At 35.1% G+C, this 26,188-nt stretch overlaps 2 protein-coding genes across 2 annotated transcripts; one reads left to right on the top strand and one right to left on the bottom strand.

Moving 5' to 3' along the window:
* Nucleotides 1-1,387: 1,387 nt before the first annotated feature.
* LOC115430687 (tetraspanin-8-like) lies at nucleotides 1,388-9,560 on the top strand. Its single transcript, XM_030150847.1, has 9 exons — nucleotides 1,388-1,585; nucleotides 2,856-2,921; nucleotides 5,563-5,676; nucleotides 5,857-5,931; nucleotides 6,052-6,150; nucleotides 7,345-7,431; nucleotides 7,580-7,639; nucleotides 7,990-8,073; nucleotides 8,811-9,560. Exons 1-9 carry the CDS (start codon nucleotides 1,505-1,507, stop codon nucleotides 8,913-8,915), a joined length of 771 nt encoding a protein of 256 aa, XP_030006707.1. The 5' UTR covers nucleotides 1,388-1,504; the 3' UTR covers nucleotides 8,916-9,560.
* Nucleotides 9,561-11,338: 1,778 nt separating this feature from the next.
* On the bottom strand, nucleotides 11,339-25,715 carry LOC115429161 (tetraspanin-8-like). The gene is made up of 9 exons (XM_030148411.1): nucleotides 25,476-25,715; nucleotides 21,868-21,933; nucleotides 21,467-21,583; nucleotides 20,076-20,150; nucleotides 18,706-18,801; nucleotides 18,399-18,491; nucleotides 17,622-17,693; nucleotides 13,070-13,153; nucleotides 11,339-12,127 (listed from the first exon to the last, which is right to left on the bottom strand). Exons 1-9 carry the CDS (start codon nucleotides 25,533-25,535, stop codon nucleotides 11,993-11,995), a joined length of 798 nt encoding a protein of 265 aa, XP_030004271.1. The 5' UTR covers nucleotides 25,536-25,715; the 3' UTR covers nucleotides 11,339-11,992.
* Between the last annotated feature and the right edge of the window lie 473 nt (nucleotides 25,716-26,188).

Genomic DNA, 26,188 nt, shown 5'->3' with positions numbered 1-26,188 from the left:
TAGAGGTACAGGGATGAGGGAGGGCTTGGGGATCACTGGGTGATATAAAGATGTACAAGTATGTGGTAAGTGTGTGTATATGTATGTATTGGTGTGTATGTGTGTGTGTATATATGTAGGTGTATATGTGTGTATAGATCTGTGTATGAATATGTATTCACATATATGTGTTATTGTATTATGTGTTTATGTAAATCATATTATATTTGTTCATAATAATATAAAGCCAGAAACCTAATTATTTACTAGTAAGTATCAGTCATATTATGGCATAGTGTAGAGATATGATTAGACGAGGAAGGTTATTATTGTTATTAATTACACTGGGTTACAAAAAAATGTTTTTTGCAAGTTGTCTTGGTTTTTTCAACTGAAATAGGACCATTTTGCACCGCTAAATTAAAAAATTGACATCCGTTTTTCTCCATCAGGTCAGGTTTTTTTTGCTAATTTGATTTTGAAAAATTTGATCTTCTCACAAAAGTGATTACATTTTTGTGACTTTATCAGTTGATTTTTTATATAGTTTTCACCCAAAATAGGTTTTAAGTGAAAAAAAAAACATCATTTTCTAACAGGATTCCTGTTAGGTACAATGGTGTATTCACCGCAGATGTAGCAGAATACGTCAAGCTTATTTTTGCAAGATCTTCTAGTCGAAGCCATTTCAATCACCTGTAATATTTAAAAAAAAAACATTAATCATAAATTGGCAAAAGTAAAATCTTCAGAACTCATTTATTGCAAGAAATATGAAAGAATTTTGTATCATATGATGTGAAAATGTCCATAAATATAAGCAAAAATGTTAAAAAGCCAATATGTAGCATAGTTCAGAAAGTTGACCTGATTGAGAAAAATGAATGTGATTTTTGGATTCAGCACACCAAAATTATTCTAAATCAGCTCAAAAAACTTAAATAATAAATTTGTTGTTGACCAGTCTTATATAAGGAGAAGGGGTGGGAGTTTATAAGTTGTACTTCTTCTCATTCCTTTTCGAATATGTATTATATGTCTTATGTTTAAGTATTTTGTTTATTTATTTTCTTCTGTTTGACATTCATGTTCGAAATAAACACATCAATCAATCAATCAATAAAGCAAGTAAAGTAAGAAAAACACAATGGATTAAAAAAAAATATATACAAACAGCATTTACATCATTGCCATAGAAATAACACTGGAGGTATGTTATGATAGTAGCTACATGTATATCATCTTATAGGTAATATATCTGGCTGTTTCAGTCTTGATAGTGGTGTAAATGTGTTGTATTATATTTCAATTTGTGTTGTTGTGCTTATAAACGTCACGCCGTGAGTGGATAGTGCGTTTTCCGACATTTCCGGGTGCACCTGAAGGCATCCCAGACCACTCATTCAGTACATCACAGTGACGTCCTGTGCGCATAGATGCCCTTACTGTAAAAATCACAGCTCCACAGTCTCATCATTTTCTGCGTATAAAACCGTTGTGCAAACGTCGGGAGAGCGTCAGCAGCATGCAGCAGAGCGCAGTGGTCGTGGTGGCGGATAAAACCAGCCTGAAAAGGCCGTTTATCTTTGCAAATGCTGTGAATATGGTAGGTGCATTTCACTGCTATTCCACTTGCAGCCAGGAGGCCCGTGTGTCTGTCTGTAAAATGCCATTTCTCTGATTAAATGTCTGCTGTTATTATGTCCCATTACATCAGTCTGTTGACCCAAACAAGACCCGGTGCAGATTAATGTCTCATATTCAGAAATAACACGCAGCAGCAGTGAAGCTCAGTTATTCAAATGCTGTGCGCTTCTGCAATGTTTAATCCAGTCCTGTTTATTCTAAAATGTAAGGTTTGTTTTAATCCAAGTAGACAAACCACCAGGAGACGCTGTAGTGATGGTTATAAAATGGTATTTACACAGAGTATCTGTTCTTTCCCTGCTTGAAACCGACCTCTCCTCATCAAGGACATGTAATATTTATAAATTCAATACAGTGTTTGCTTGTCAGTGCAAGTCTAGTATTGGCTTTCATGCTCTACTCTTCCTCTATAAGTCGTGGATATATTTGTAAAAGCTGGGACAGATTTGAAATATTTATATAGAAGAAGAGATTTATATCTTTTTAATTATCCTGACACAAATACTGTAAAGCAAGGGTGTCAAACTCAGTTTAGTTCAGGGGCCACATTCAGCCCAATTTGATCTGAAGTGGGCCGAACCAGTAAGATGATACCAGTGAAAAAAGTTAAATTATATTATGATCAGGTTTACATCTACAAAGTTTCCTTTAAAATCTGAATAACATGAACAACTTGAATTGTCTTAAGAAAAACAAGTGTAACTTTAACTCGTTTTATCAGTTTATCATTTACACACGTGCATTACAATCACATAAATAATTTAGTCACAGGCAGAATATTAATAAAATTGCATTTACTTTTCTTAAGACATTTCCGTTTGTTCATATTCATTCAGGTTATTCACATTTTATAATCATGTTCATGTCATTTTACTTTTTTACAACAAAAAAGTCAAAGAGAAAATTTGGGGTTGTCATTATTTATAGGTTATTATGATAATATTTTACTGGTTCTGACCCACTTGAAATCTAATTGGACTGTATGTGTCTGTATGTGGAACCTGAATTAGAATGATTTTCACACCACTGATTGTTAATATCTTCAGTGTAATTTTTGCATTTCACAAATTCATCCCGCGGGCCAGATTGGACCCTATGGCGGGCCGGATTTGGCCCCCAGGCCGCATGTTTGACACCTGTGCTGTAAAGGGAGCATAATTTAAAGTTTTCTATGAAGGGCTTCTTGTGTCTATTTAAAGTTCTTTACAGAGTGTATTTTTTCTCCTAAGGCTCTGTGCTTCTTCATGTTGACCATGACAGTAGCCTGGCATAGAGAACTTATACAAGCTGGCCAAGTAAGTTCATCCTGTTCTCTTCACTAAATAATGTTCCTGTCATTCAGTGAGTAGATGATATAATTTACACAGTCTGGTAAACACAGAAACAGTCACCACCTTTAGCTTTGGTTATAGGGCATGCATTGGCATTCTTTTGATAGGCTTATACAATGTTTTTATTTCCAATTTCCATCCATAATTCTGTTCATTTTTGTAGATTTTGTATTGATGATGGGACAGTTGGTCCACTGTTTAAAGTCTTCTCCAGCACATCTTGAAAGTTCTCAGTGGGGTTTAGCTCTGGACTGTGGTGGCCAAATGATGTTTCATGCCCCTAAACCTCTGTGATAAGATAAGATAAGATAAGATAAGATAAGATAAGATAAGATAAGATAAGATAAGATAAGATAAGATAAGATATACTTTACTGATCCCCCAAGTGGGAAATTTAAGTATGTACAGCAGCACAAGACAATACAGGGTGGGGAAGCAAAATTTACAATGAACATTTAGTTGTTTTTTCTCAGCAGGCACTACGTCAATTGTTTTGAAACCAAACATATATTGATGTCATAATCATACCTAACACTATTATCCATACCTTTTCAGAAACTTTTGCCCATATGAGTAATCAGGAAAGCAAACGTCAAAGAGTGTGTGATTTGCTGAATGCATTCGTCACACCAAAGGAGATTTAAAAATAGTTGGAGTGTCCATAAAGACTGTTTATAATGTAAAGAAGAGAATGACTATGAGCAAAACTATTACGAGAAAGTCTGGAAGATACTATTAAAGAAGAATGGGAGAAGTTGTCACCCGAATATTTGAGGAACACTTGCGCAAGTTTCAGGAAGTGTGTGAAGGCAGTTATTGAGAAAGAAGGAGGACACATTAAATAAAAACATTTTCTATTATGTCAATTTTCTTGTGGCAAATAAATTCTCATGACTTTCAATAAACTAATTGGTCATACACTGTCTTTCAATCCCTGCCTCAAAATATTGTAAATTTTGCTTCCCCACACTGTATGCATCAAATACAACAGAAAAAAAAATAAATAGAAAAAGATATATAATTTTATCCTGATGAATCTTGTCATTGTTATCTTGGAATACGTCTGTGTCATCAGCAAAAAAAAAAAACAAAAAAATCTACTCATGTCCAGTCCAGACATGATTATTCTGTATATGCAAGTTCTTATTAACACACAGAAATCTAACCTTTGACCTATTCTGTGGTCATATCTTCTACATCTTCATCATAAAGATACTAAAATACCAATTAAAAAAAACAAAACATATAACAGGGATATGTATGAACTAGGGCTGCACGATTAATCGATTTTAAATCGAAATCGGATTTTTTTTAATTAGGACGATTTTTAAAAAAGGGAAATCGTAAAATCGATTTCATCTCTCTCGTGCCTGCGGGCCGTGCGCTTGCGGGCTCCCGTAGGCTCCTCCTCCTATCAGTGACAGCGGTCTGTCACAGAAGTCTGTGTAATGGCCGGACTTTAAATGTGTTCATGAGCCCGCAGTACTTACAGCAATGTAAGCCGTGGCTTCACGCACGGATCCCGCAACTGAAATAGAACTGCATGCGGATCACTCATCTTCCGTTGTCCCGGATCCGTACCGTACTGTCTTCTTCCGATCCGGGTCCGGGTCTCGGGTCATCAGCCTCAGCAGAGGAGCCCACACAGCCCTGTGCCCACACACATCCACCCGCTCCAGGATAGAATCCCTCCAGCGTGTCCTGGGTCAGTCTATTCCACGCATGGATCCCTCAGTTTAAACAGAACCGCGTGTGGATCACTTATATTAACCTGGTCCACGCACGCACGCACGCACGACTGATGCCTGTCACTGACTTACATTGGTATCACTTCTGTGGGCCCAGATACCCAGGAAAAAAAAAATAAAATAAATAAATAAATAAATAAATAAATAAATAAAATTAAAAAAACAACAACAACAACACACACACACACACACACACACACATATATATATATATATATATATAAAAATTTAATAATTAATTTAGTCCTCTTACTTGCTAAATTTTTCATTCACAAATGTAAGTTCTGTAACACAAAAACAAATATTATTTATTTTTTGAAAGATGTTGAACTTTATTTAAAGCTGTTAGATAAATCTGGAAACAAAAAGGCTATAAAAAAACATAAGTATTTGCTCTGATTTGGACATTGTATTATAGTGTATTCCCCCTGGCAAACTTATGTTATTTTCTTGTTGTATACATTGTTTGTATACTCTATTTCATTCAATAAAGATTTAATTAAGAAAAAATAAACTTCTGGGGGTTCATCACGTGATACCATCACAGATTTGAGGTCAGAGCAGTGCCTTGCATTGTGGGCTGCTCACGAAAACGACATGCTGACTTCTGTTGTCTTTTGTAGTTTTACCCAAAAATCAAAATCAAAATCGAAAATCGAGTTTTTAGAGGAAAAAATCGGGATTTTTTTTTTTTGCCAAAATCGTGCAGCCCTAGTATGAACTATTGTACATGAGTTATTCTTTCTACACAAACTGTTTTCTTGGATTTCTGTATTTTCTTACTGAGTGTAATAATATCTAATGGGGTCTAAAAAGACACGTATTACTGCTAACCCTGGTGTTATTTCTGTGTTCAGCTGGTGTCCAGTGCCTCTGTGGTGATATTATACATCCTAGAAATTGGCTGCCTGCTTCTGTCAGTGATCGGCGTGTTTGGAGCTTGTAGGGGAAAAAGATGGTGTTTGATGCTGGTAAAAATCTTTATATGTTTATGTTACTTCTCTCAGCATATTTCTGTCTTTGTAGAACTAGGTTACGGCATAAAAACTATCTTATATACAGTAATGTGCATATTCTGTGTGTCATTGTACATTCTGTTAGTTGCTGAATGTCTGTTATGTTTACTGTAATGGGTTGATGTGTGTTTGCAGTTTGCAGCTGGGATGGCAGCAGCCAGTCAAACGATAATTGTTAAAACAGCATTAAGTTATCAAGAAGTCTATGAGGTATGGAACTGTAAAGCAAATTATGATTTATCAGTAGCGCTGTCACATGTAAGAGTATAAGCCTAACCCACAGGTATTCAAAGCTATGCATCACAGTTAGTGTGGCATGTCCTTCTACAGAAAGGTGTGGTCCGAGAGGAGTCCAAGCTGCTGTCCATGATGCCACTTAGTGGAACCAGCAAAGGAAACAGGACCCTGCTGTACAGTATTCAAGCACATGTGAGCAGCTTTTTTTTACTTTTTTTTTTCTTTTTTTTTTTTAATTTCTAACATATCCAGCTGTCTTCAAAGTCTGGGCATGTGAGGATATGGAGTAGATATTTGTCCAAACTGTTAGCAGCTGTCTCCTCTCTGACTTATCAGTACAGAGTTTCCAAAGAGATGAGATAAGATAAGATAAGATAAAACAAGATAAGACAAGATAAGATAAGATAAGATAAGATAAGATAAGATATTCCTTTATTGATCCCACAATGGGGAAATTCACAGTGTTGTCAGCAGCAAACATACACATAAACATACACTCAAAACAAACAGTTATGTAAATTTGAATAAAAAAGTGTTTAAAAGGAGAGTGCAAATACGGTTTGATATGAATGTAGTGCAAATAGTTATAAATATAAAAAAATATATATAAATACGGATTTGAATATTTACAGATTTGGACAGGTGCGGTTTTAGATATATAAATATGGTGCCTATAGACAGTGAGAGAGGATGATTAACAGAAAGGAGTTGCAGTTGAAAAATTAACACTATAATAAAAAAAAAAAATTGCTTCTCTACAAATGGCTTTCAGTGCTCTGTTTGTAGATATTAGCAGCTGAAATAAAGAGTAAGATGGCTTTTTGAGGTGATTCTAAACTGATGAAAACAGAATTGTAAATATTATTTTGAGTTTCTGCATTGACATCCTGATAAGACATAAGGCTGCTCAACAAAAGTTGAGGGGGTGAAGTGCAATAGAGAATATGCAATAATAGGTGCAATAGTGACCCCTCCGTAGTGCAATATTTTTTTTACCTTTACTAACCTATTTATTTATTCATTTTAGTGCAGTTTTTAATCTTTTATCATATACATGGGTTGTCTTAGTTGGTGTTTTTAAAATCTTTTCTGTGTTTTATTTCGTGCTGTGCATTTTGCAGTTTCGTTCTGTAACAGCATCTGGGATGTTTTTATTGAATGACAATTAATAAATGTGAATCTGAATAAATCTTCCATGAACTTCACATACTACACTGGCAGTGTGTAATTCACCTACATGAAACTGACACTATATTGTTACGTCACTTGAGGGAATACTTTGAGAGATCATTGTCACACACATGCATCATCTGAAGGCTCATTTGTGTGTTTGTTTATTTTTTGTATGTGTGTGTGTGTGCCTGTGTGTGTGTGTGTCACCCCTAGTTTAAGTGCTGTGGTCTCATTGATGGATACAAAGACTGGGGCTCCACCATCCCTGCATCCTGCAACTGTCAATATCCAGGAAAATGCGTGCGTATCTTATGACACTATGTACATCTTATACATATCACATTACGTCGTCTTACACCACACAGTAAATCTCATCTCTCAGTTTAGGATGACTGTTTCTGTAATTGGCCAGTCTAATTGTTTACATTGGGCTTTCACTCTTTAACAGATTCGACTACGGGGTAGTGCTACTCTTGGGGCTCCAAAGAACCAGTACGTTTATCAAGAGGTAAATGATCTCAAAGTTGCTCCCATGATCCTATGGTAAAATATATGACAATAATTATGGTTATTTATAATGAATTATGTTTTGTAAGTTACACATGCTTTTCAGCTGTTTCAACCATAAAGTGCATGTGTTTATTTTACTTCATGCTTCAAGTGCAAAAACTGAATAAGTTATTATCATTAATTATTATAGCCGATACCGTTAACCTCTAGTGTCACAGTTTTATATTGTATAGAACTGTACAGAGGATAGCACAATTATAAAATGAGCTGCACCCTGATCACTTAACTTTTTCAACATACTCTTAACATTTCTCTGCAGTTTATAAAACACACCTGCTCTTCTTACAGCCTTGTCTACCAATCTATGTATCTGCACTGAAACGTGGCTTCTCATTGGCAATGGCTATACAGTTCGGAAGTGGAGTTTTTTGGGTATGTGGTTTGAAACTTTATTTTAAATTTTTCTGTGTTTGCTGGAACTGAACTTTTAAAAGACTCACCACTACTTTTATTGCACCTTACAAATATGAATCATGATTTTTTCTCTCCATATAAGCTTAAATAAGTGATTAATCAATATTTATAAGAATATTATCCACTACATTTTGCATTTTTCAGTGAAAACTAGGTATTATGTATATTTTAGTTTATTAACCATGTAGATGTTCATAAATACTCAGAGTAAATTCAAAGGTTGTGATATCAAAAACAGAAAAAAATGATGAAAGAGTGACTTTTTATAGGATTTCATTTAATTATTTTGCATGTTTACTACAGTAAACTATTATTGCATGTACATCATTGTTTTTAAAATGTTTCTTTGCTGCTATTTTTAATGCCTTGTAATGTATTGTTAAATATGTTTAAAGGCAGCCGTAAATAAAATGGTATTAATACTGCTATTTTTAGAAGATTATTGTGCTTCCATGTACACAACAGATGCCACTGAAAAGCTGAGAAACTGCATTTGACTGGAATTATTTAACTGTATTGATAGTTTTAGCGGTTCAGAAGTTGTTAGACATTTTAGATCAGTAAATGGTTTTGGACACCAGTGACTGTTAAGGTCTTTAAGGGTTAACGAGCATTGTACCTCTTCACATAAATATGACATTAACACTTATCAGTAACATGGTTTTGAAATGCTTCTCTTTTCCTTTAATTCGTAGGTGATTTTACTGGTTATGAGTATCAAGCTGACGGTTCAGATAAAAAGGAAACAGGAGTTCATGGCTCTTCTTCAATCAAACAGATACGTTCCCGGGGCCTTCTAGTCACCTCGTATGTTTTCACACACAAACTATTAGCCAACACATCTTGTTTGAATTAGCACAAACACATTATGCTGTCAACTATAATCTGTCTATTTGTGCTATAGCGACATACGTTGACTTAATGATTTTATTATTAACACCTATTAATGCATGTACCTGATGTTTAGAAGTAATCAACATGCATATATATATCAGTTTCAGATTACTCTTTTTTTTGCCCTCTGCTGTAAAAACATAGTGACGTCACTAGATTAACTGATCTGTATTAGTCATTATATTTTCACATGCTCTGATACACACATTTCCACTTCAATGCTGCTCTAGATGAGTATCTCACTGAGTATTAACCAGATGTCTGTTTTCTTTAATCATATATTCCTGTTGTGAGTGAGAGCCTGGACTGTATCTCGACTCTGGGTACCAGGAAAGATCTGTTTATGGCACAGTTTAGTGTTTTTTATTGTAAAATGTTGTTTATTATAATGTAGCCACAAAGCACCATATCTAGAAATACCTGTGAACCTATTTTAAAGACAAAGTAGTGATCCAGTTTATCTGCTGTATTGTAGAAATTTTTTTTTATATTTTATTTTTTCAGTAGGGATGAAGGTGGGAAGTGTATATATATATATATATATATATATATATATATATATATATATATATATATATATATATATATATATATATATATATGTCCTCATTCTGCAGTACCCATATGTTACTCAGACCTCATCGAACTATAAGAACCATTAAAATGGGGACAAAAATGATGGTTATTTTTAGTAAAAACCAAAAACATCAAAGTTCATCAAATAAATACTGATGAATACCAACTAGATCGACTTACTGTACATCTAACTGTTTAGTGTTCATTGTTCTTGTGATAACTGTCACTGAACCGTTATCATGAGAACAAATAATAAATCAATAATCTTTAAACAACTAATAACAGTATTTAATATATAATTATCTTTACAACAGTGTTTACAATGTGTCATTTATTCATTATTATTATTAAGCAATGTACAGTATGTTAATGGGTAAATAATCATGTTTGACAGAGGAATGAGTTTCTGTTCTTATTGGGACTCCAGAATGTCATGATGCCTTGTTATGTATGTACATATATATGTATATTTAAAACTTAAAGCACATTTATTGAATGAAAAACTGCAGGGTTTAGTTTGTTTGGTTGCACATTCAGTAGACATCGAGTAGAAACTAATTTGTTTTGATTCCTATCCAAATATATAGTATTATATACTGTATATATATATATTACTTGAAGGTCTGTAAAGTTTTTGGCGAGGCCACTTCTGACAGGTTGTGAGAGGCTCTTGTAGGTAAAAGGGTCACCAGTATTCTTGCAGATATTCTAACTGTACTGTCTCAACTAAAGCCACTCTCACCGAAGTAGCCTTTGTGTCACATCACTTTGAAAACGACTTGCTGCATGAGCTGCCTGCAGTTGAAATGGCTCCTTGACTAATTACTTATTGTCAGACTAATTTCATCTGAAACAGCAGATCCAATGTCTACTTGTGCACTTTAACCATTAATGCCTAATATACTGTACGTTCTTGCAAAGAATGGTATTTTTATTTCAGTCATACACTGTTTTTTATTTATGGAATGATCATATGTAATATTTTGTAAATAGCTGAAATAAAATTGTGACTCTTGTTCCTTTAACGACTGTTTTGTTTTTTTTTTTACATTCTTTCTTAGTGTTTATTTGCTTCTTGTGGTTTGAGAGGTTTTTTAAAACAAACTCTCAAACCACAAAGAGCACAACCATTTCATTACACAATACAAAATCAATGAAATTATTTCTACTTCTGTTGTTAGAATAATTTAAAATATGAGACACAGATGAGGAAAGACACATTGCTGTTCTTTTATATAGTCATTTATTTTTGGATTTGTTGCTTTGGTAACTGCACCTTAAACATGTTAAAAAAGTAAAAAAAAAAAAAAAAAAGTTTGCTGTGTGCACCATTCCAGTTGTATTTTTTCTGTCTGTTGACCATTAACAGAAAATAATGGAAGCATTACATCCAGGAAATACTCTGTAACATCCACTACCATGTCTATATAGGCAGTGACATTTCATTAGACAGGAATGCATTCAAGTGGAAATATTTCCAACATCAGAAAACCTTTAAGTGTTATGACTAGGCTACAGTCGCGGAAAAAAATATTAGACCATCAAAAGTCACCAGTAATAATGGTTATGCAATCAAGTACTAACTCCTGTGTGTATCATGTGACTAAAACAGACAGAAAAGAATGGAATGCCTAAAAGCACTGTTTTTGTCAGTGCAATGCCATAGATATTGATGTAAGAACTGAAGTGATTTTGGTTATTATCAAGAAAACATGGAAAATGGATAGATATCAGCTCTGAAATTAAACTACTATGAGCTATGTTTGTTATCATTACATTTGTCCAAACAAATGTACCTTTAGCTGTACCAGGCATTAAAATTAACAAGAAATTTTAGAAAACAAGGGGTGGTCTAATAATTTTTTCCACGACTGTATAAATAATCTTTATGTATACACTACAAACTGTTCACTCACGCTTTATCATAAAAAAAGATGTAACAATTACATTTGGATGAATATAAAACTAAACATATAAAAGGTAAAACACAACAAAAGGCTAACACTTATTTGTACATTTTGACCACATCTTTATCAGTGCCTTTTCTTCATTTTTCTTGATTCCCATTTATTCATCATTCTTATTCTGCACAGGTTTCAGTTTGCTGCTCCTCAAACACGGTTACATTGTGCAAAATTATATTTAAAATACAAGTTGATAAATCATCCAAGAATGGTAGCAGTTATTTAGTGGTTTAAATGACCCTTTGACAATTCTTCTGCCTGTATTTCTGCACCAAAGATATTCGTGTGCATCCAAAGAAATACATTTAAGAGTGGAATAAAAACAGCTCGACTTGGTGGACATGAACTGTTAAACATGAGACCAGAAAACTGTGTATGAAAGACATTTGGAATGATCTGTCCTGCACCCGAGGGAAGGACAGCCAAAAGTACAAAGAGAGAAATCAAGTGTACTCCACAGTGTCTGTCAGTGCAGAGTAGTTTCCTGCTTTTGCCTCTGCGCTGTACACCACGACAGGAGTATCTTCCTTCCGATTTAGCTGACACAGGATGACAATGCACAACACTACTGACAGTACCTAAAAGAAAGCAAAAAAAAAAAAAAAAAAAAGAAGCACTTCCTCAAGAATTGTAATTTTACAAAGCAACAGAGGGGGGCAGAAAGGACAAAGCAAATGAAGTGCAAAAGAAATTGGGTGTAAACATTAACCCTTTCATGCATGACTTATGAAAACCTTAATCAAGATTTTTTTTCCTGAGTGTTTTTATTCCTCTTTAGGCATGAACAAAAAAAACAATATGTGATTGATTTTTTTTTTTTTTTATCAACCTATTTTTCAAGGAGTTACAAAAATATCCACTCAGCTGGACACCATGTGTTTAATTTTAGAACCAATAAAACATGTATTTACTGATATACTGTGTGAAAAACTATTAAATAGAAATATTTTTAATGCTGTTAATCTAATGTTTTCTCACATTTTAACGTACTCTAATACTAGTTATTTCTTACTTCATGGAAAAAATGCAAAAAAAAAAAAAAAAATCCTGTTAATTGTAATTACAATCTAATAACAATTTGCTTTTTTTTTGCACTCAAACATGTTACTGCAGATCGGGTTTATCTAGAACAGCAAAGTTACGGTAATTGTATGAATTACAGTGTATGGGATGATGCATAAGCGTCCACTGTGTTGGCTGATATGGAACTAAAACAACAAAACCCATGAATATACAAGAGAACAGCTGTAGAATAACTGTCCACTGTAGTGACCACTATGCATGAAAGGGTTAAGATGAATGAAGCTGTCTTTAACATGGAAGATACTGTGAACTGATACTGTGAAGATACTGTTATGGTCTGTTATTACAACTTAACTACATTAAAACAGAGCAGACTTAATGTCATCATATCAAACTGACAAAGACCTGTAGACTTAAGGTGTACCAAATAGAAGTGAAAATGAAGTTGTAATAGATAAAGAGTTCAAATCTTTGGTAGGTAGACAGCATATACATACCCATAATAATACAAGTCCCAGAAAAGTGCCAAAAACAATATTTATAGAATTAATGGCATGTGCGATCAAGTAAGGAATGCAGGGCTGAAACAGAGGAGGGGATCAGTCAATACAACACCAACAACATGTATACACAGGCCATAGCAAAAAATACAAGCAAAATATATGGTAAAGAAGGCATACACCTCAGGTCTTTCCTGTAAAAAAATCTTCAGTCTTTCAGTCACTTCTGTACAGAAATGGGAATCAAAATGTGAACACCACTAGTGATACCTCAATTAATATTTCCAATGTCTCTTAAATATACAGGGTGGGGAAGCAAAATTTACAATATTTTGAGGCAGGGATTGAAAGACAGTGTATGACCAATTAGTTTATTGAAAGTCAAGAGAATTTATTTGCCACAAGAAAATTGACATAATAGAAAATGTTTTTATTCTATGTGTCCTCCTTCTTTCTCAATAACTGCCTTCACACGCTTCCTGAAACTTGTGCAAGTGTTCCTCAAATATTCGGGTGACAACTTCTCCCATTCTTCTTTAATAGTATCTTCCAGACTTTCTCGTAATAGTTTTGCTCATAGTCATTCTCTTCTTTCCATTATAAACAGTCTTTGTGGACACTCCAACTATTTTTGAAATCTCCTTTGACGTGATGAGTGCATTCGGCAAATTACACACTCTTTGACGTTTGCTTTCCTGATTACTCATATGGGCAAAAGTTTCTGAAAAGGTATGGATAATAGTGTTAGGTATGATTATGACATCAATATATGTTTGGTTTCAAAACAATTGACGTAGTGCCTGCTGAGAAAAAACAACTAAATGTTCATTGTAAATTTTGCTTCCCCACCCTATATATGTTTTTAGCAACTGACACTGATTATCAGCCATCAGAGGTGTCAAGTAACCAAGCACATATACTTTGTTACCTTACTTAAGTAAACGTTTTGGTTATCTATACTTTACTGGAGTAATTATTTTTCAGCTGACTTTTTACTTCTACTCCTTACATTTTAAAAATAGCCTCATTACTCCTATTTCATTTTGGCTTGTCATCATTCAAATAAAAAAAAAAAACTACCCAGATAAATTTCGCCATCTGGATAGAATGAATTTTACTGTGGTTGGATGAGAAGTATAAACATATACCATTCTGACACCCTATTGGTTTGTATGCAATCCATCGCACCTGCACATGACACAAATCACACTCCAGCAAGGACATATACTCAGTGCCAAAGAAAATGCAACACTTGAATGTGTTTTATTGTTCCTGAGCTGCATCAATATGTTTAAGTTTCACCTGTATAAAATAATCCCAGACAATTTCTTAACAACCTGAGACGGGTTGAGCTATTGTCACGCTTGAATGAACTTGTCTGCATTCATCAGACTTGTTTTTCTCATTGCTCAGCAATGAACTGCTCAACTTAAGGAACTGTGGTCAGTTAAGGAGTGGTCATGTTCTGTATATAAAGGCAAGCTGAAAAGCACAAAAATCATTTGCAATAACTCAGCGATGCCTAGACTGACACGTGACCAAAGATGCCTTGCTATGGGGTTCCTGGAGGCCGGAATCTTTGTTCGGCAGGTGGCGCGCCGTTTTGGATGCAATGTGTCCACCATAGTCAGGATGCAACAGAGACATGAAGAAACTGGCTCAACTGCAGACAGACCTCACCCTGGACGAGCACGTGTGACCACGCCACAGCAGGATCGCTACATTGAGCTGCAGCACCTCTGGGACCGCTTTGTGACTTTTGGTTTTGGGGGTCCTTGAGTTTCTTTCTTTATCCTTATTTTTTGTCAATAAATTTGGATGTGATTTTTTGTTTTTACTGTATAGAAATGGCCTATGATTAATTCCAAAGAGCTTATGCAATAAAAATATGCAATAAAATATGCAATAAAAATAAAAATCCTCATTGATTTAAAAAAATATAAGAATCTTCAAGTGTTGCGTTTTCATTGGCACTGAGTATAGCAGACGTATGTAGCCTAGTATGAAGATGTTCGCTTAAGTCTTTTATTCCTGATATAGTATTTTATTTTCTATTGAACTGTCTTGTCTCTGTGGCACTTTGAGATTCTGCTGAATGAAAGTGCTTTATAAATGCAATTTTTTTTTATTATGATTATTATTATTATTTTTTTTCCAATGGGCGTATATGCATCTGAAACAGATAGACTAGTGCATCCCAAATGTTTCAACATTAACATTTTCATATAACATTATAGTCATTATGGCCTTTAGAAACAGGTTTTTGGGTGAGGTGGGGTAGTGCACTATGGGCCCCTATGGAACCATCTAAGCTTTTGTACTAATGAGATTTTTTTCCCTCTTACATTTATTTTTATGCTTTTTTGAAACCAGTACTTTTACACTTTTACTGGAGTAAAAAGCTTGAGTTGATACTTCAACTTCTACAGAAGTGTTTTTAAACCCTAGTATCTATACTTCGACAGGAGTAATGAATGGGAATACTTTGGACACCTCTGTCAGCCATCAACCATTCTACTGAAATGTTAGTATTTTATTGTGCAGCTCAATGCTCTTTCAGTTCTGTTTCAACCTTGATTTTTCTGACACATTATTATGACCCTGCGGTAATGAGGTGTAATTTTATATTCTATTTAGCAGTTTTGTTCTCTTGATACTTTTCTCTGTGTGGCAGCTGATTAGATGTGGGCTTTGAAGTGAGCGTTGCCCTCAGTGTTTTTGCCTAATTTGTTCCTTTTTCTAAATAATTCAAAAGAATTCCCAAGTGGAGGAGTTTAAGTATCTCTTAAAGTGTACCTGTACCGGTCATGTTTACGACATTAACTGTGCTTTGTGTAATACTTAAACAGTCGTGGAAAAAATTATTAGACCATAAAAAGTCATCGAAAACAATGGTTATACAATCAAGTACAAACTCCTGTGTGTGTAATGTGACTGAAACAGACAGAAAAGAAAACATGAAATGCCTAAAAGCACAAGTGATTTTAGTTATTATCAAGAAAATCATGGAAAATGGTTAGATATTAGCTGGTAAATTAAAGTCTTATGAGTTATTTTTGTTGTTATCATTATATTTGTCCAAACAAATGTACCTTTAGTTATATCAGGCATTAAAATGAACAAGAAATTGAAGAAAACAAGGGGTGGTCTAAAAAAATGTTCCGTGACTATAAGCAAGAGCGGCACAAATTCAGTAAAAAATTGCAATAAATCACCACACTGGACCTTTTTAGAATATGAATTACCCGCAGGGGTAGAACCTATGGGGAGCAACCATTGCTGGCCATAAGTGGTGTACCCCCATTGATTCTGGATGACTAAGTGCGAGTAAACAAGCCGCAGTCAGCAAGCGAGATTGAGTGGAAAGCACAAGTTTGCGCTTGTTGTTTGTGCAGCCATAAGCTTTGCACTCCGCTTATTATCCTAGGTACTGGTGTCTGCACGGGAACAATGACCAGTTCATCTCTGGGATGAGTGTATGGTGCAAGATTTTAATTGATTTGGTCCTTTTCAAACAAGCTGCAAGGATGCAAACAAACCACTGCTGAACAACAAAACAACACTATGAGCTGAACTTACATGTAGTTTTTAGTTACAGTCGAAGGTAATGAAGGTGAAAAGGGTGAAATTATGGAACCCCCCCCCCTCCAAATTTCCACTGAAGTGAATGAAAGGTCTAAATTTTTATAAATAACACCTATGACATACCTTTTAAATCATGCTTCTTACTTAATTTTGTACCTTGCAGTTTTCTTAATATTAATATTATGGAAAAACCGGAATCACCCTGTAGTCACAATCCCCATATGTTTTTTTGGAAATATCACCAGATGTATAAAGGATGGAACATTCTAAGCAAATAAAACCTTTTGGTGAGCATAAGCTTTTTATCACACTTGTTCTTGGAGACAACAAGGTTCTTATGAGCACATATTGGTACTTGAGATACAGTACAAAAAAACACATAACCCTTGTAATAAATAGAAACACTTAGTAGTTGTTCTTGAGCTTTGAACCTTCAGAGTTTGGGCCGATTGTGATGGACTTCTGAATGCAATTATTTTCCAATAATTTAAAGAACTTTTAGCTCACTGTGGCTTTAAAGTTACGTGATTGAACATCCAAATACTAAATGTACATGGGCACTGGCTCCTTCTTCTTCTTTTTCTTTTCTTTGTACTATGACTATAATACTACTTTGTGTGTATACACATATATCTATTTATGCATAATTTTCTTTGTTTTATTTTCTAAAAGTGTGATTGGCTATGTGTACAAACTTGTTAATATCGCTATTATTGTCCTTTTTTTTTTACTTATTTACTTTACTTTTTTTCCTTCTCTTTCTTTTTCTTCCTTTCAGTGAGCACTATTGATACCCTGTTTTCTACACAAAAAAAGAGAACAGTGTACTTTGTACTATTGATGTCCTGTATAATATCTTATGAGACTGTTCTGAATTTTTTTTTTAAAAGTCGCGTGACTGACTGCTCCAAAATAGGGATAAAGTGAGCTTTATATTCAGGTTTTTTATATTTTGTTCTTTTACCTCTTTATAAATCATGATGGGCTCATCAGGAGAACTGTGCTCAAACAAACTGCTGTTCCTTGGTGCCGCCACCTGCAACACAAGCCAACACAAATTATTACACTGGTCTACAATTTTTTAGAAATGATTTGCTTCAGAGATTAAATGTGCTAAATGTTACGTATTTTAATAAGATTAATTGGAAAATAAATGACAAAAGTGCCGGTTTGCTGATGTTTTCAAGGTATATGATTAAGTGTTATTACACATATATATTGGTTTATGTACATTTATATAATAGTTTTATAAATCTTCCACTAAATAGAACCTGTAAAGTGAATGTATTCTAATGTGCAGACAGTGTTTTGAAGTAGATCTTGTAGCTCTGAGACAAATATTCCTTTTGAGTCAAACCCATTCTCTCATTAATTCTTGAATTTCACATTTTGACCCAAGGCTGTATCTTGGAAAGTTCAGCCAACCAGCATTTTTTACTTGATTTTTCTTTATCAGTGACTTTCATGTGGTAAAAATTTCATTACTTTTATTCTGGAAGCATTTTCCTTGTAGACCAGTGTTACCAGAATGACTACTAAATAACAGTGATATAGAAAGTGCTAGAAGTGAACTTAAATTGATTAGAAACAATCAAATGTATGATAAAAGCTGTTCTTTACATATGATGGGTAGGATATGTTGTCAGTAAAGTTAGTTAAGGAAAGTGAGTGCACAAGCATGTATTAATACTATTACATTACGCATGTACAAGTACACTATACAAGTACATTTGAGACTTACACATGGGTTCATGGCATCTTCAGCACACAGGCAGGATTCTGAAATGTTATAACCCCAGTCCAGATAGCCCTGGTCCAGTCCACAACACTGCAACTGAGAAGGACCGCAGAGGATACAGTTAAAAAACATATTCATCTGACCTTTATACCTGATGAGTGAAGCTTCCTCTGCTTTGTGTTTCTACTGATGTGACCAAATGTTTAAAAATGTTTATCATTTTATCACTGAACAGCGCATTCAAATAGCTTCTGTATAAATGTTACTCTACAAATAACCTTTGACTTTAAGAATAAATAAAGTTACATACTTCCATTTGTATGTCTTTGAGGTCTTCTATAACACCTTCACTAGTATTACTTAGCGGCAGCAGGTCCAGGTATTGCTCCCTGATATCCTGAGTTATCTGTGCAGAAAAATAGAACAACATGGAATAATAATGTTGAGGCAACCAGCAATTAAAACATATTCGGCAATATTTTAAAACACATGATTGGTGATCTTATTTCACCTCATCCATGGATTCTTCATGATAATTTAGTTCATCATTCTTCTAATCATGTTCAGACTGCATCAGTAGATTCGGATACTACTGTAAAAGTAGTGACGATTATCTACTGTGATTGTGACTACAACTATTGCCATGACAGTTTACTCTAGTTCCAACTTTACACATTCATGTAGAGACAAGATGATGATTTGGCTGGTATAAACCAATGTATTCTCAGAGACGTGGTTGTTTAGCAGAACATGTTTATATGTCACATACATCCAGATAAGTCAATTTAGTAGTTGTTCTGGAGTTTTTCATCATGACCATAATTGACCATGACCATAACATCATGATTTTCCATTGCAGATGTAGTTTGCATGTAACAAATGTAGAGTCTTATTGGGACATTTTTACTGCACATGAATAGTACAGAATATTCCAAAGAGAAGTGGAAGTTATTAATGAAAACAATTTTTTCCCCCAGAAACAGATTATTTTTTCATATTTAGCACATTTTTACAAGGTTTTCATGTGCATTTATGTAGTCTTTTTCCTTTCTATCATTTCTAATTAGATTTTATTACCTCCGCCAAGGAGGTTATGTTTTTGCCAGGGTTTGTTTGTTTGTTTGTCTGTTTGTTTGTTTGTTTGTTTGTCTGTCCGTTAGTGTGCAACATAACTCAAAAAGTTATGGACAGATTTGGATGAAATTTTCAGGGTTTGCTGGAAATGAGATAAGGAAGAAATGATTAAATTTTGGTGATCGGGGGTGGGGGGGCCCACGGGGGGGGCCACTGATCAGCCTTGGCGGAGGTCTGCGCTCTCCGAGTGCTTCTAGTTGTGTAATGTTCCCAAACTTTACCTAGTTTCTTGCTTTAAGACTCTTTCTGTGTCATGTCCAGTTAAATAAGTTATATTTGTGTCACAAAAAATGAAAATAAGCACTATTCTGAATAAAAAAATGATTAAAATCTGGACAGTTTTTTTTTTTATAATGCATTCTTGAAAAGGTTAAAATAAAAACATTTTATATTCTCTTCTTCTTTCAAAACATAACGAATGAAGCCTTGTCCTGTCTGTATATTCTTGTGTCACTATCCTCTGAGATACGGTTCTGATGCAGTCTACTAGCTCATCTTTGAAATTTTGCACACAAGTATATAAATATAAATATAAATGTGTAATACCTGTGGTCCTACGCTCAATGCTAGGATTTCAGTTGCAGACATGAACAAAATGCTGAGAATCATTCCAACTACAAACTGAAACACAAACATACACATGAACAAGGTTATCTGTAAGAAAAAAACAAACCAAAAAAACTTAAAGGTACGTGTAACATTTGCATGTGCTGGGATTCAAACATATCAGACAGTATAGAACAGATTCACATAGCTACCATGATGTCACTTTTGTTTGGTCTATTGTTTTTTCACTTTGGCCAATGCACATATTGGTTTTTTGGAGCCAAAAGTGATCATATTTGGATAAACGGGAAGTGAGGACGCATGAGGGTTGATCGGTGAGCTAATGCTAAATACCTGGTAAACAGAGAGCTTTAATGATTTAGTAATTTAATGTTCATGTGAGGTAAACAAGGTCTTTTATCAAATAGATTCACTATTTGCTCATCACATTTGCTTTATCCTTTAGTCGTTTGCCATTGAAAATGAAGTTGATAAGTTCATTCTTGAGCCCAAGTGACAAGATTGAGACATTCTGTGAAACTATTGCAGAGAATATACATTTTACACTATATCAAGAATAACAGACAAGCCTCCTTATAGAGATTTATGGATGCAACTGAAAATACAGTTGCCGAAAAAATTATTAGACTATCAAAAGACACCAGTAACAATGGTTATGCAATCAAGTACAAACTCCTGTGTGTATCATGTGACTAAAACAGACAGAAAAGAAAACATGGAATGCCTAAAAGCACAGTTTTTGTCAGTACAATCCCATAGATATTGATGTAAGAACTGAAATGATTTTGGTTATTATCAAGAAAACATGGAAAATGGATAGATATGAGCTCTGAAATTAAACTCTCACGAGCTATTTTGGTTGGTATCATTATACTCGTCCAAACAAATGTACCTTTAGTTGTACCAGGCATTAAAATGAACAAGATATTGAAGAAAAAAAGGGACGGTGTAATATTTTTTTCCGCGAATGTATGTTTTAAAGTCTAAAAAGCAAAAAATAATAATGATGCCTACAAAAATAAAACCCAAATCCTCACATCTAAGCTATCAGTAGTATGTGCTGTACACATTCAAGACTATGGAGGTGTAAAAGAGCAATACCGAGGAACATAGTGATGAGAATAAGCATTTTGGATCATTTTTAAAACTATAAAATGCCTTTTTTTTTTTTTACCTGAACATTATGACTTCGGCCATTATTTATAGGATATTAAAATTAAAAGTGTTTGCTGTAACATGCAAATCTTTTCACATAACATTATATAGTATATTTCACTTTAAAGGTTTCTTATTGTTGTTGGGTTTTTTTAGTAGATGCTTATTTTGCTACGGACAATAAGCACATTAACAATATTTTTTCCTCTACTTACAAATATTAACATCCACTTCTTCTTTTTGGAGACCCCATATATACCAGTGACGACAAGGAGAAGACTTATGATGGAAATTGAATACATGAATTTTATGCCAGGAAGCATCCTCTCAATCTGTACGAAAAAACAACAGAATTAGGTCAACAGGGAGAAAGCTCAGTTCAACATACTACATGCAGTCTGCTGAAGTGTCAAAATAGTTAACATTACTTCCTGCTGTGCATAGTGCATTGTATAAACACAGCATTGAAAGGTGAATTTGTACAAGATCTTTTTGACTTTTTTTTTTTTAATCTTCATGGAAACACTTAAAAAATGTAATCTGATGCCAACAAGAAGGAAATACTACAAGACTTTATACATAGCTGATAGCATAGAAATGGAGATAAGAGCGTTACCTCTTCATCCTCATGAAAGTATCCATGGCTAAACAGAGTCATGGCTAACAGCAATGCACTGATGATCTGCAACACACAGCAACACTTGTAACCTTGAAGAACATTTTGACAAAGGTCAGAGCAAATGATAAAAGTGTCATAGTTGGTATTTTGCACTGTTCGGGCTCATGACCAACAAACGCTATGTGTGCATGAACTTCCTAAGAAATAAGGTCATTAATTCAGTTCTCCATTGTACTGATAACCTTTCATATACTAGTATCCAGTAAAGCTGCTATAAGTGCTGGTTGTGCACTCTTTTTTTATTCTGAACCTTGACCACCTCTTCTGCTACAGGCATACAACCTCAATAGTCGTATTGATTTTAGTGAAGAATTACAAAGGCTGTTTCTGCCTAAACTGCTCTGGGACAAATCATGCGATGTTGTACTGCACTGAACAGAATTAAACATTAAAAAAATTATGTTAGAATCCATTATCCATCCATTATCCATCCATTATATCCATTATACTTCCATTATACATATATTCATGAGGAGAGTCCTACTTGAAGTGGAACACAAACAAACTGGACCACATGTTGCATAACCCAGTTCCCAGAAACCACTATGAAGTCACTTTTTTCAGGTTAACTTGAATATGGCAATGCATATTATACATATTTTGGAGGATCCCTGCATATGATGCAAAATAAAGTGTGAAACATAATAAAAAACATAAGATACATTATCAGAAACTGCATTTGCACTAAACATAATATACTTCCTGTCACTTCCTATCAAATGGAATACATGGATCAGGGATCGCAATCATGATTAATCATATATATATTATTTATTATGAATAACAGCACATCCTAGTATTGTTTTTCTTGTACTTCCTTTCCTCTAGTAACTTTAACCACTTCCAAAGCATTTTCCAGTCAGTTTTGAGATGCATTAGTTTTCTTCCCTCCTCCATTTAACATTAGCCTTTATTAACCCTTTCAGTTCAGTTCATATTTAGATACAAATCATTTAAAATACGTATACAAGTTGTATTCATAATTTCCAACAAGATATGATTTTGTAAAAAGGGTAACCCCAGAAGCTATCCATAGCTTATAAACGGGGGCACAAGACTAAACAGGGGCCCAAGACAATCAGGTCTTTATCAAGCAAGTGACTATATTTGGTCATTTCTGCACAAAAGGTCCACCTCTGTAAGGTCCACCTCTGCATGAACAGTGAGTGTACCTGCTTTGTTAGGTACCATGAAGTAATGGTACTAATATAAGGAATGATGTTCAAAGGGATAATGTGGATGTGGACAGGGGTCTGGATCAGCATGCATGTTGGTCTAGTATTCTAAAAGTGATGTTCTAATAATAATAATAATAATAATAATAATAATAATGGATTCTATAGTGCTTCTTAAGGCACCCAAAGCACTTTACATTTTTGATCATTCACACTCTGGTGGTGGTAAATTACATCTGTATTCACAGTTGCCCTGGGGCAGACTGACGAAAGCATGGCTGCCAATTCACGCCTAACGGCCCCTCCGACCACCACCGAATATTCATTCGCATTCATATACCAGTGTGAATGACACTGTAGGCAAGGAGGGTGAAGTGTCTTGCCCAAGGACACAACCGACTGACTAGGACAGAGCGACCAACCCTTCGGTTATTGGATGACCCACTCTACCTCCTGAGCCATTTAATGTTCTAAAATACATGTTCCTTTCACATTACATGTGTTTTTCTTATATTTTTTACATATACTTGTTGGATTTAATTTTTTTTTTTGCCACTTACGGGTAAGGAACCAAATATGGTAACTTCATTTACCTTGAATTTCCACATGAAAATAAAATATTTGGAAAAATTTCACAAAAGTAATGTAGTCTTGTTATGTCCTCCAATAACACACTAAGGTTGAAATGTTGAATTTCACAGTATTTCTGTGAGTGACCTATAAAGGGTTAAAGCACAATAAAATATAAGAAAAGGGATGAATTACAGATTGTGTTGCACAACTGAGATCTCTTCTAATAGTTGCTCTAATCTCTGTAACTATGTCAGTGTTTGTAGTTGGATGGTATAACTTATTATGATGGATGTAACAGATATTTACTGAGCAACAGTATATGCAATTAAAGCCGCAAGCGGCACTGACAGACCCAATGAGGCATGTCCAGTACAACTATGTCCATCATTCAGCGGGTGCGCTCTAGCGCCAAATTTTAATGTCTTCTGATGAATGGGTTTAGGCCTGGGAGACTGACAACAGATTCAAATTTGAGTCAAAGCGATGTTCAAATATCCAAACTGTTGCAATTTTCGCAAAGGTAAATTTGTAGGGGGTGCTATAGTGCGAATTTTCAATTTTTTTCTGATAAATAGGTGTAGGCCTGGATGATTGACAACTGATTCAAATTTGAGCCAAATACGTGATCATATGTCCAAACTGAAACAATTTTAGTCAAATTAAAATTGTAGGGGGTGCTATCGGGCAAAATTTCAATTTCTTACAATGAATAGGTGTAGGCCTGGAAGGTTGACAACTGAATCAAATTTGAGCCAAATTGGTGTTTGTATGTCCAAACTGATGCCATTTTTGTAAATGTAAATCTGTAGGGGGCACTATGGAGCCAAAATTCAATTTCTTCCATTGAATGGGTGTAGGCCTGGGAGATGTACCACCGAATCAAATTTGAGCCAAATTGGTGTTTGTATGTCCGAACTGATGCAATTTTATTAAAGGTACATTTGTAGGGGGTACTATAGTGTGAAATGGTAATTTCTTTCAATAAATGGGTGTAGGCCTGGGAGATTGACAACTGATTCAAATTTGAGCCAAATCGGTGTTTGCATGCCCAAACTGAAGCAACTTTTGTAAAGGTAAAGCTGTAGGGGGCGTTATAGTGCCAAATTTCTAATTTTTCTGATGAATAGGTGTAGGCCTGGGAGATAGACGTCTGAGTCAAATTTGAGCCAAATCGATGTTCGTATGTCCAAACTGAAGCAATTTTCATAAAAATAAATTGAAGAGGGCGCTATAATGCGAAATTTCAATTTCTTTCGATAAATGAGTGTAGGCCTGGGAGATAGAATTTGAGTCAAATTTGAGCCAAATCGATGTTCGTATGTCCGAGCTGAAGCAATTTTTATAATGGTAAATTTCGAAAAAACATTGGAAAGTTTGCAACCTCCTCACACAAAAACGGTGACACAAATCTCAAAAATGTAGCTAACTTTTGATGCCCCACTTCTCTAGATACTATACACTCACGTGACTGACCCCGACTGGGCGTGGCCCGTTGACTCCCACTCATTCCAAGCAGATGTAAATATGTGGTTTGTGCCCATGACATGCGCATGCTCAGAAAGGACTCACTGCCGTGAATGTGAATGTGTGTGAGTGGAGACAGTGGTGAAAGGGGACCGCGTCCCTGTGCTTTCCGTCCCCACGCGCCCCCTGCAGACTCAACAGGGCCTGCGCAGGCGCTACTCGGCTCGGGCCTCATTCCACGTGTTTGCCTCAGACTGCAGTGGATGTTTGTCAGTTCAGTAAATGCTTTTGTCCCATTCCTGTCCTCATGTGCAGCTGCAGAACAGAACTCACCCCGACCACAGTCGACACCAGAATGTAACTCCTTTCCAGGCAGACGTTGACTTTCCCCATTGCGCTGGGCTTCCAGTCGTCTCCAACAGCCTCCGGGTGTGTTTACCACTGAAGGAACCGATCTGCTTTAAGACAAACAGATGGAGTTTAGCAGAGAAGCTCCGAAAAGCTGCTGCCTACAACTCTTTGGTGTTTATTAATCGGCAAATGAGGAGAGGGAGGGTGTCCCCATGTTTTACATCCGAGAAGTCCAGCCCATCTGGAAGGAAGGGGGCTGGGTAAATGTGTGTGTGTGTGTGTGTGTGTGTGTGTGTGTGTGTGTGTGTGTGTGTGTGTGTGTGTGTGTGTGTGTGTGTGAGGGGTCTGGGACCAAAACTACCATGAGCAGAGCTCATATCAGCTTCTATGGAGAAGAAAAGACAGTCCAGATGGATGCATTACTGAGTGAAGAAGGATATCAGCATCATGTTCTATGGTTCTTTTATTATTATTATTATTATTATTATTATTATTAGTGATAGTTAACAAGACATTGTGGACAGAAATAACAACACATAAACAAAGGGAAAATCAAACATAAACAAACCAGAAACAACAACAACGACAGAGTACTGACAAACAACAAAGACAACATCATATTACAACAAAAAAGATAATAAATGTAAAGAGCAACTAAACAATATAGTTTGGTTAGGGGCGATAGGGAAGAGGGG

Source organism: Sphaeramia orbicularis, chromosome 12, assembly GCF_902148855.1.
Source record: "Sphaeramia orbicularis chromosome 12, fSphaOr1.1, whole genome shotgun sequence".
NCBI classification, from domain to species: domain Eukaryota; kingdom Metazoa; phylum Chordata; class Actinopteri; order Kurtiformes; family Apogonidae; genus Sphaeramia; species Sphaeramia orbicularis.
Note: the sequence above shows the minus strand (reverse complement) of the source record. Positions and strands in the feature narration are given on the sequence as shown.